Source organism: Elgaria multicarinata, chromosome 4 (genome assembly GCF_023053635.1).
Source record: "Elgaria multicarinata webbii isolate HBS135686 ecotype San Diego chromosome 4, rElgMul1.1.pri, whole genome shotgun sequence".
NCBI classification, from domain to species: Eukaryota; Metazoa; Chordata; class Lepidosauria; order Squamata; family Anguidae; genus Elgaria; species Elgaria multicarinata.
In genome coordinates this window covers 67,160,661-67,172,860 of record NC_086174.1, presented here as the reverse complement: position 1 = coordinate 67,172,860, position 12,200 = coordinate 67,160,661, and the positions used below count along the sequence as shown (strand labels likewise).

General features: G+C 41.9%; 1 protein-coding gene across 1 annotated transcript in view; it reads right to left on the bottom strand.

Annotated features, from left to right (window-relative positions):
• The window catches only part of PRKN (parkin RBR E3 ubiquitin protein ligase), an 887,548-nt gene that overhangs the window by 475,760 nt on the left and 399,588 nt on the right, over nucleotides 1–12,200 (bottom strand). The window contains exon 5 of the mRNA XM_063124475.1: nucleotides 492–575. Coding sequence (XP_062980545.1) covers nucleotides 492–575 — 84 coding nt within the window. The remainder of the gene's footprint in view (nucleotides 1–491; nucleotides 576–12,200) is intronic.

The window sequence follows — 12,200 nt, the reverse complement described above, 5'->3', positions numbered from 1 at the left end:
TCAGATTCCCCCCCCCCCCCCCAGCAGACACCTAAAAATTCATCTCAAATATCGCTGTAGGCAAAACTCTGGTGGCAGTGTAATTCAAAATCAAGGCTGGGATACAAATGACAAGCCAAAGCAGCAGCATTTGTTTATCGGAAAGAAGTTGTTCAATCATGCCATTGTGACGGAAGGATTGTCTATAGTACTTAGTTGTTTAAAGAAGCATTTATCTTATTTGTACAAAGGTCATTTTCTTGCCACAGAAGCAGCGTGAGCATTCCAAGGCAGCAGTTAAACATATGTGAAAACATAGATTTCCGCCTCAACAGATTTCACTTCAGTGTCATTTCTAAAAATGTTGACATGATGTTTCACTGAGCTGATGACCTTCATCTATCACAATTCTGTTAAAATTTACAATCTGACGCAATTTAGTTCTTATGTTTAATTTCTTTAAATGACTCATGTCACTTTTTGATAGCCATCACATTTTGACAGTCTCTTACCGCAACTTCTCCACTGCAGTTTTGGGACCGGCAAGTACCAGTTATTCTGTTTGGAACCTCAACATCTTCCCAGCAAGATGGACCCTTTTAAAAAGTAAAACAAAAAGAAAGGAAAAATACATTTTAAATATGCAGTTGGAAAGAAAATATGTCGGTTTTCTTCTTTGGAGCTTTCTTAGAAAGGAAAAGAAGGACAATCAGCACTACTTAAAAGAAGGAATAAATAAGGAAAGAGGAAAGCCTATAAAGATATAAATGAAATAAATGGAGGATGGGTTGCTTACCTGTAACTGTAGCTTTCCGAGTGGTCACTTGTACAGTCACACATATAGGCTCTGTGCCTGAGCAGAGCCTAAGCTGGAACTTTCTAGAGCTGAGCTGTTTAGGCAAGAAGCATACCCTACTCTCTCCGGTGCATGCCTAGAGGGCGGTGCTCCCGCCTTTCCCCTCAGTTCCTCTGAGAGTGCCACAGAGATACCCCCAACCTGAGAGGAATAATGAAAAACATACCAGAGTACCTGTATCAAGGTAGGTTGTGTGACTGCAGAAATGGCCACTCAAAAAAGTACAGTGATGGGTAAGCAAATCGTTCTCCTTCTTTGTGGTCTCCGTGCATCACACATAGGGGTGATTAGCTAGCTGACTTAACAAAGGAGGGGGAAGAGATGGACATGTCAGTACAAACGAAAGCACTGCCCATCCAAAGTAAGTATCCTTCCTAGCCCGAATATAGATGCAGTAGTACTTAATGAAGGTTGTGAGCTGTGACTTTACATAAATTTTGACGATAGAACACCTCTGGAAAAAGCAACTGAGTAGGCAACAGCCCGGTGGAATGGGTACTGAATGCCGAGCCAGGGCATAACAACGTTTAACCATCTCTGAAACCATTTCTGAAACCATTTCTCTCCAATCTCTTCCTTAAGGTGTTTTTCTGTCTCAAGAATGAGAAGGTGCTCAAGAGTACCGCCCCATGTATGGTTCTTGCCAAGATGAGTCAATCTTCTCCTATCCATGAAGAAACAATCCATACTGTAATACAAGTCAGGTGAACCTCTCTTAGAATCAGGTGAAATCCTGACAAAGTGTGCACCACGTGACCTTTGCCTGAACAAAAAAGTATATTTGCTGCCTCTAATTGTAATCATAGCTGTGTCTACTCAATTATAGCAGTCAGCAAATTTTTGAACTGCTCTACAGTTTTGCCAGTCCAGTAATCAAAGTATCTGTCATATAAGAGCCACTATATTATAATGAAATAACAGCTGGCATCTCAGAAACAATCACTGTAATAAATTCCTTTTGCTTGATAGTCCTGTTTTCTTTTTCTTCTAGTATAGCTGACCCATGCCCACGTCAAACTATATATTTCTTCAAAGTTCATGTAGCTATACATTTTTTTCTTTACTCAAAATTCAAAAGTACGTGCAGGAGACTTCATACAGATATGGACCCTTGTATGTGGCGTGGAAACTTTATCCTTTTGCCCTACTGGAGCCTTGATCTGGATTAGGGGATGTGTCTACAATTTACATTGTGAAAAACTTCATCTTTTTGAATGGCCACTTTTCAGCAACGGCAATTGCGGGTGGAGAGGAACCAATCTGGATTGGAATCATAGTCGGGTGCAAAGGATTAAAGCCCCCCTCTCCTTCCCTCCCACTTGATAACATTTGAATCTGTATTGGGTTCTCTGACCTTACTTTTGAGCAAAAAAGAAAAACAAAGGACATCGTTGCTAGCAACATCTTTATTGTGTAGCTTGGCCCTTAGTCACAGCATCTTGCATATAAATCCTTCAACTTTAGCAATGAACAGGGAGCATGAAAATAACTTCTTCACTCACTAAAAGCTGACATTTTATGGGATGCCAGCTTTTCACTGAGTAGAGGACTAATAAATTACAGCAAAACAATGGACTAATGTAGAGTCAACTGGATTAAGAGAGACGCTATACTGGAGCCCCTGCAGTTCCTGGGACACCACTGTGCTGCTCTGTGGTACCATGTTAATTAACACCGTGCAATATCTGCTGTGTTTACAATGCATTCAAGTGCCACATAGTATTGTAAATGTGGGAGACGTAGGAGGAGATTGAAAGGTGACGCGTACATTATCGTGTGTGTTAACAGCGCAAGCATAGGTCACAAGCCACAGAATACTGCTGCTCTTGCAGAAAAAAGTGGGAGGTCATGGTGCCATTTCAGGTTGCTTTTTTTGAAAGAAAGAAAAAGTGGAATAAATGCATCCATACCAGTGTAGCTGTGCAAGAAGCTGCACAAGAATGCAGGATTTTTATTTTTATTTTTATTGCGTGGTTAATTGTGTGATTATTCGCAATTAGTATCGTGACCATATTACCCATCCTGAAAGCAGGGCCAAATTTAAACTTGTCGTGGCCCTAAGCTATAACATGAGTGAAGCCCTTCCCACTTCAACAAATAATAAAAAAATTAAATGCAAAATACGGGCTGTACAATTAAACGAAATTTGATAGTGTTATATAGGTATTAAAAATGCAAGTTATACGTGTGCACATTATTTAGGAGTTTGTCAAACACATAACACTGTTCCGCCTTCTGAAGAGGTCTTCATTTTGTATCATAGAATCATAGAATAGCAGAGTTGGAAGGGGCCTACAAGGCCATCGAGTCCAACCCCCTGCTCAATGTATGTTGTTTATGGTTTCCCGGTGGCAATGTTGTAAACGTCTGTCTGTCTGACTATCTTTTTTCTAACACGAGGCCCCTCATAATGCGGGGGCCTAAGTTGTAGCTTGCTTACCTTGTACGTAAATCCAGCTCTGCCTGAAAGACCTGCACTGGATGAGAAATGCATTCTGGGCCCAATTCAAGATATCGAAGGGGTCAGGTGTCTTGTTATGAACCTGCCTGAGTATTACGATCTGCAGGAGAGGCCCTTTTGAGGACATCATTACCCACAGAGGCCCGTTTGTCGGGCACAAGTGAAAAGGCTTTCTCCTGAGCGGCTCCCAAATTGTGGAATGCCCTCCCTCAATAATTATGATTGGCCTCCACTCTTTTGGTCTTTAGAAAGAGTGTGAAGATTTTTCGTTCTAGATTTTTATGGCTGCATTTATTTATTTATTAAAACATTTGTATCCTGCCTTGTTAGCACTGGGATTAACCCACCTTATTATCACAGGAGGAGGGACCACCCAGAGGGATTGCTGCTCAGTAGTAGAGCACATGCTTTGCGTGCAGGAAGGTCCCGGGTTTAATCCCCAGCATCTCTAGGTAGGGCTGGAAAAACACCTGTCTGAAACCTTGAAGAGCTGGTCAGTGTCAACAATAGTGGATTAAATGGACCAATGATCTGACTCAGTATAAGGCAACCACGGACATGTCTACAGCATGCATATATCCTTGGGTCATCTCTAGGTCATCCCTGTGCATCCACATGATACACAGAGGATCCCGGGATCAACCGGGAATGATCAGAGATTTTCCCCGGGATAATTGAAACTCGGGATTTCCTGGTTTTTCCACAATCCCAGGATACCCCCAAGGACTGTGGTTGCTATGGTGCGGCCTCCTGGGTCCTCAATTGGGCACGGAGCTGCGCAGGGTGGCTCCATGCCCATGGGGGTGGGGGCAGCAATTTCATCCCTGGGATGGCAGGGGGGATTGACACGGAGTTTGGGGGGGGGTTTCCTTACTTTTTCACTGTGCAACCGGCTCCTCTTCAAAAAAAAAAAAGCACCCGTGATGTCCATCTTCCCTTCCAGGATGTCACATGACTGTATCATATAGATCTCGCCAGCAGATCTATATGACCCAAGGAGATAACCAAACTGACTAAAGTACTCTGTGTTTTACCTAAATCCAGAACAAGAAAGTGAATCCTACCTAGTTAGGAACCAGCCTTTATATTTGGAACCTTGATTACTACAATGCAGCGGCTTTCTGCAGACGTTACTCTCTGCGCGTTTGTCGTCTGAGCGCAGCCTCTTCCATGAGATTGCAAAACCTAACGCACAACAAACACGTGGAGAGTATTCTAGAAAAGGCAATTCTGAGAAGCAAATTCAATTTAAACATTATTTTGCAGGAAATAACTATGAGAAATAAATAAGGATTGCTCAGGGAAAACTGGATTTAAAAGTACAAGCATACTGCAGACATATGCAAGTAGTAAACTAAGACAATAATCTTTTTACAAATTACCCATACTGTAAAAGGGCCACAGATTCCAATTGTATTTAGTTGAAGGTCAATCAAGATGTTACTTTAATAGTGTGATTAGCAACCATGTCTGGAGTTTTTGAAAATTAAATTAAATACCAGGGTGTGTATGAGTGTGTGCCGATTTTTTTCAGGACTGCAACATGCAGGAAGGCAACGGTTAACCCTTATCTCCCCAGTCAGAAACCCTAACTATAAATAGATGCCAATCAGAGCTTTAATGCTAGTCGCCACATGGGGGTGCATGATTTTTGTTGGGATTGAAGCTGGAGAGAGATCGGCTAAACCTCCCCCTCCCATATATGGCAGTTGCCTATGAAAATTCTGTGCCTCCTTCCCCACACAGGCCCCTCAACAACAGGTATTTACCTTTATAAAACCCAAACATGGCTGCTAATCACACAATTAAAGTAACATATGGTTTGGCCCTGAGACTGTGTTCAAATTTGAGAATGCAAACTATTGCCCTAATTAAGCATGCTTCCACTTTCTCCTTACTGGAATTTCTCCTTGGATTTTGGACTTCCAAATCATTTGGTCTTGCCTCCAAATTGGAAATGATGCCTTAGGAATTCTTATTCACACACACACACACACACACTTTTTGTACTGAACACTGCACTGATAAAATCCTGTAAAAGGAAATTGTGATGCAATTCTGTGCATGGTTTTACCAAGATGCTTTTTGAGTGGTTTTAAACCAGTGCACAGGACTACATGTGAGCATCAGTAAAACACCACATGGAAGGAATCTTGGTGCAATCATATGTATAAAATTACATCCAGACTGATTTTTGCAGTGTGTTATTGATCTATATGTGGCCTTTGATAATACAGAGGGCGAAGAAGAAGGAGGAGGAGGAGGAGGAGGAGGAGGAGGAGGAGGAGGAGGCTGCTTGACAGTATGATTGATAATTAGAGCTCACCTAATAGCATACTATTGGTGCATAATAATTAAAATGGAAAAAGGTGCACCGAGTTTTTGATCCAGTTTGGAATAATTTAACACAAAAAGGGAAATGATGCCACTATATCAGCCACACTGATACTAAATAACTTTACTAAAACAAAAAATGCCAGAGGAGCACTTCAAGTGCAATTATTTTGTTCTTCTCTAAGCTTTAGAGAAAACTATCAACCTGCAATCAGCCAATCAACAGAACTATTGAAATCCACTGCACATTACACGGGTTACAATTATTAGCTTACATTAATCAAAGAGAAGAAAAACCTTCCTGATTGCAAGATTAAAAAGGCCACCACCAGTGTTGTGCTATTTCCTGGCTACTGAGGTATGTTACCGTTCATAATGAAAATATCATAGCAACTGGTACAACCAAAAATTGTAATACATTTTTTAAAAAAGTTTTAAAAGACTGTGCAATAGAACAGATCAAATACTACATTATTCTTGCCAGTGGTCAAAACTAGGTGACAGAACTACTATTTAACAAGTGGGACCTGAAAATGCAGCAGTATAACCTCCCCACCTCGCAGGAGGGGTCCAGTTCAGGGCTCCAACCAGCCAGCCAGCTATGCCCTTATCCATTCCATTGCATCCCCCCTCCCCCTTTTCCATTTTTCTTTTCAAACTGACATGCAACATTCTGTAGTTGCTGAGCAAACTCAGTTCTCATTGTTTTGTTTTTCGTAGGGTTTTGGTGAGCAGGGTCGAGCGGCCTGTGGGGGTCCAGCAAGTAGTGCAAAGGGTGGGCTATGGTGAGTTTGCCCATCCCTATATTTCAATCCATGGGGAGCTACAGCCTGTGACAAGTCAGAACAGGATTCTGTAGAGCTAGGCTCAGCCACGGGAAGCCATGCTTACACTGCCTCCAGATGGTGTGTTTGATCCAGTCTTGCCCTTTTTTAGACCAGAAGGGGCCAAAACCCAGTGGAGCCTCCTGCTGGAGGAAAGGGGTGAGGAGGAAATATTCATTGAGTCCCTCTTGTTTCTGCAGCACAACCCCCCATGCTGTTCCAGAGTAGCCCCCAACCTGCTGGGGGGAATTGGTGAAAACCGGTTCCCTCCTTCTTCCTTCTTCCAGTGGGAGAGTCCCTGAATGGAGTTCTGCCGAGAGGTAGTCTGAACAAAAAACCCAAGTGTTCAGAACCTATTTTTACACTGCCTGAACAGTGGGCTCCATCACACCAGCATTTTATCGCACTCTCATCATACCTGGTTTGTGGTTTTGCAGCAGGGCACTCAAATGATGTTGTGCCTGTCCTGCAGACACCCTGCCTCTTCCCCTCCCTTTTTTGTGTTTTCCTAGAGCTGGGAAAGTCTGGATTATTTTACCCAAATGGAATTAAAGCGCCTTTCAGCCCCCACGTAGTGCCATCCTCTCACTATTTCCTTTTGGGGGGCAGGTGCTTTGAAGGGAGAGCTTGCTGATGAAAGGGGGTGGGGCAGTTCTCCTCCTCCAGCACTGTGTCGGTAAATTGCTAGACAACAAAGGCAGAGGCAGGGGGGAAGGAGTACGTTCCCATCACCATGTTACAACCAATGAACTGGAGGCGGAAGGAGAAGGCGTGGGGTGGGGCGGTGCAGCGTGGAGGTTTCATCAGTACAGTACGATACCACAAACCCATGTGAAAGGGGCCATTAGCTTGATGCGCTAATGACACGGAGCTAGAAATCGCGGAGGAAAACCAGGGAGGAAAAGTAGGTGTGATGAAACTCAGTATGGTTGCCATTTCTATGCGATCACATCCCATGCATCTCTGATAATATTTGAAATAGGGAAGCTACATGGGGGAGGGGGCACAGAATGTGGTAAGTAAATTCCATTGATATCAATGGAGCTTATTCCTGAGTAGTGGTGCATAGGATTGAATTGATAATTTAGCTACCAACCCTGTAAAGAAGGGGGATATCAGAAAAGCAGCAAGTGAGAAAGGAAATGAAGGAAAACTACCTTTGGCCTTAAATTGATTTTCCTCTTCTTTCTGAACTGCAAATTTCCTGCTGCGGAGGAGTGAGAAGGATGACAAGGATTTTGCAAACAAAACAAAGCAGCCAGGGAGAAGCAGCTTAAGGTGGGAACAGCCACTTTTCTGGATCAGATCTCCTTCACTCTGCCCCCTTTCTGTGAAAAAAAATTCCTACAAACTTTACTTCCCCAGTTAGCCAAATCTCCCTGCTTCAACCCAGTGAAGAAAAGAAAGGACATACGGCATGGGCAAGAGCAAGATTTTAATTTCTATTTTTGAGTGCAGACAAACTGGAAAGCACCCACCACAAATCTAGAGAGAGATGGGACATCTCAAGAGAACTCAGAATGATATATCTCTTCAACTGCATGACTGAGAGGTTCATCAGACAAGTGTTTTATCACACGCTTGCTACTGCCCAATTACGGATGTGCATGCATCTTTTAGACGCCGTGCACCTCCTGCGTGCCTCCCACTCCTTCTGCTCATTTTTCAGTAGTAAAATAGGCCCCTTTTAATCTGACTTTTTTTTAAAAAAAAAAACACCCCGGAATGTGCCATGATCTGCTGTGTGCAGGAAAAGCGGTGCGATAAAAACAGCCTTTGATTGGACCATGTGGTCTTTGTTTACTTCCTCTTTCCCCTCCGGGAAGAATGAGGAAGTTCGGAGAAGGGATGGTAAGGAAACACAATTTTCCCATGTGTGACGACGTTCTGAGCGACAGCTATTATATCCAACTGCCCCCATGCAACATGATATACATGTGATTGTGGTGGGCTAGGGGGCGGCAGCAGAAGATGTGTGGGTGCCCTGGCCCCAATCCACCACATGAGGTGGAGCATTTAGTCCACCTCACAAGAGGGCCAGGTCTGATCTTTATTATATCATAAACCTTCCCCTTCATTGAAAAAAAAATCCACAAAATTATCATTAGCCTTGATGAATCCTCTTGCCTAAAACAAATGTTGATTTTTTTCCAGAACAGTGGCCTTTCCCTTACCCACTAATTTTCCCATTCCCCAATATGATCCTCAAAATCTGACATTCCAAATCACATAAGAACCCTAACAAACACTCTCTAGTCTGGCAAGAACATACCAGATTAGAAGGTGAAATAATGCAGTTACTTTTATTGTACATTTTCCATTTCAAGGACACCCTAAAATTAATTGCTACATCTTCGGCAGTCACTACATCTAGGCAGATGGGACATACATTTATGGAACGGATTGCAACCTTGAGGCCCAGAAATGGAAGAAAAAGCAACATGAATACAACAGATTTGATACATACAAAATAGGATGCCTGATATACATTTGCATCAATTCAACTGACACGAAGAGTTGTATTTAATCCTGAACAGTGCTCTAGTGCAAGAGATTGTCAAAGTTTAAAAAATGTAGTGACAACAAAACTATTAAAACTCAACATCCATATAGAAATTACCCAGAAAATCCAGCACAGATGTATTTAATTTTAAAAGGGAAATATTTACACAGAAATAGAAATTACCAAGGGGGGGGGGGGGCAGATGGAAAACAGCTGTCAAGAGGTTCAACTCTATAAAGGGAGGTTATTTAAAATCACTGTAATAGAGGTTCAGCTGATACATACACCACAGATTAGAAAAGTCATGAAACAAATCGAACGCAGTACCAGCACAGTTAAATAACAGAGTTCTTCCTGGCTATAGCCCCACCCAAAAATAAATAATAGAACACAAATAGCAAGCCAAATAAATAAATCATTTTTAAAAGTCTTTAACTATGAAGCAAACCAGTCAGAGAGACAATAGGACAATTAAAATGACAAATTTGAAGCAGGGCTATTATTCAGAAACTGCATAAATTCTTTTGAAATGAAGAATCAGACTTAACTGCAGAAAATGTTGGAAAGATGCTCCCCCACCTGAAGCATTGCTTTTTGACATTGCCTCTGAAGACCTACATTAAACTGAGGCAAGATAAATGATGAAATTTTAAACAACCTGGTTCGGCCAACACACCAGGCTCGATGTGGGTTATTTAACACATGAGGATCTGCAGTGCCTACAGGCACCAGGTTTCATATACAGGGCTTGCTTGGGGGTTGTTGTGTCATGTAAACCCAGGAAGTGTGGGTTATGCAAGGGTTAAACAACTATAACATACATATCCCTAAAACAGATCATGAGTTATGCAAATGTTGTTTAAAACTCACTTAACCCATGCTTGCTACATTCACATGACATGACAACCCCTGACTGGGGTTTGCATATTCAAAATGGTGGCTTCATGTATCCCACAGCCTCACTATGATGCTGTTCAGATGACATGCTAAGCCATGGTGATTAGGTATTTTGAGCTAAACATTATGGCTTAGTGTGTCATATGAACCATGACGTAGCATGTTGTGTGACCATGGTAGCTACATAACCACCATTTAAACACTCACTAACAATTTGCTGCAAAATAGTCAATGGCCTAATCATGGTTTAGTGCATTATCTGAACCGGCCCAAAGAGTTAAATAACCCATGGTGGGCTGTTGTGTCATGCAGACACAACCCCTGTGTATCATGATAATCAGCTTTCTTACCACAGGGCTGCCGCACAGAATGCCTGGGAAAGTTTTGGACACTGAGATGCCTCTGACAACTTTATAAAGCAGACTGTTAAGAAATCCTATTATATACATAAAGTAACATCGTCATTTAAAAAGGCGGAGACGTTCCATGAATACGTTCAGGGCTCAAACAGTTTTGAGTTCAGTTCTGCAGAACACCAGCGAAAAAAAATGAAACTAAGGGCAACCTCTGTATTGATATCAGTTGTAAGAATTCCACAGAGTTAAAATTTGTCCTATCCAGACTTCTCTGGCATCATTTTGTTAGCAGGAAATATTATAATCGGTCTTGTCCCTGATATTTAGCAGTGACAGTTAAAATGGCAGTGTACCTCTGCTTGCCAGATGCTGGCGACAAACACCAGAAGGGTGTTGTCTCTATCAAGCTCTGCTTATGGGCTTCCTGGGGCATTTGGCTACTGGACTAGATGGAGTTTTAGTCTAAGAGCCAAAGACACAATGCTTGTGTTGTTAGATGACAATAATTTACATGTGTGATGTAGCTCTTGCCAAAAATGCTACCAGCAGATCATTTTATACTCCTTTTATCGAACAGAACACCCCTGTTATACCCACAATGTACATTTCCCCCCATTTCCAAGATCTATGCCAAGTAGGAATAATATATTCAAAAACAGTCTGTTTGTCCTTTTTCCCCCATACAAAAGTATTGCAGGAGACAAATTAGATTTCAAAACAGGGTAATTCATTTTTATGGATTCTTAACAGGTTTAATTTAGGAGAACCGTCTGATTACCATCATCAGTTTAAACTCCCTTTCGCAAGAATAATCTTACTCCAGCACAAATGGGCCTTTCAACTACCAGATTAGAGTTGGCCAATGACCACATGATGTGCTTCTAACTGTTGCATGATAGAAGATCTCATTTCAATTCAGAGCATGGAAATGTATTTGAATAGCAACAGATATTATCATGTAAAGCTTCATTTATTTCACCGTCCCTTATATCTTGATAATTGTTAATCCAAGTGGACTACATTTATTAAATGAGATAAGACATGCATTAAATTTAAAGTGAATGCTTGGGCATTATCATCATATAAACATGATTACTCCGTTCACAAATACTTGCTTGAATTTTGTGGCAAACTTATCATCTGAGTCTGAAAAGCACCTCCTACAAAGTCAACAGCTACAATTCAGGGGATGGGGGGAGCGATTCTATTGGAAGGCAAAAGAGAAAGGTAGTGTAAATGAGTCAGACACATTGCAGCTCCTTTACACTTGGTTCTGTTTATCGTCCTTGGAAGTTTATCATAAAACACATTTCATGTTATATTTGAAAGTTAAAAGAGATTCGTAAAAAATGTCTCTTCACATGTCTTGTGAATTTATGTCCTTTTTTGTTTTATCCATACCAAAAAAAGAAAGAAAGAAAAAAGACAATTACAATGGATGGCAGATAAAAACTACCACTTCTGTACTATGCATTTGAAATAAATGAAGGTAACTGCTTAAGCCACCAGCATTTGCAAGTGAAGCATGAATAAAGACACAGACACCAGACATCGGGGTAAACTAGGGCCTCTTTATTTAAACAAGGGAAATTCACCCCTCCCTGGATCTGCATGTGAAAGTGTGAGAATCTATTAGATCCTTTCTTCAGGCACCTAGCCTGCCATTATGGGTGAGCCACTCTCCAAAGCCAGGAGTCGGGTAAACCGGCCCCTCTCTTATGGGACACTTTGAAAGTGTGGGGAGACCGGCCTGCATCATCCCCACTCAGTGCAGCAGAGCTCTGAGTAGATGAGACAGGAGGGTCCCCAAAGGCAAACCATATCCTGACACGAGAGGTGCAAAGCCCCCGAGGAGCACGTCCTCTGGATATGCCAATCACCAAAAGGTGCCAGAGTGCTCACCATCCCTATTGTAACATCCGCACACCCGTCAATCCAATCTAATCCACCTATTTATTCACCCTCTGCTAATCGTAATTCCAGTATGTAG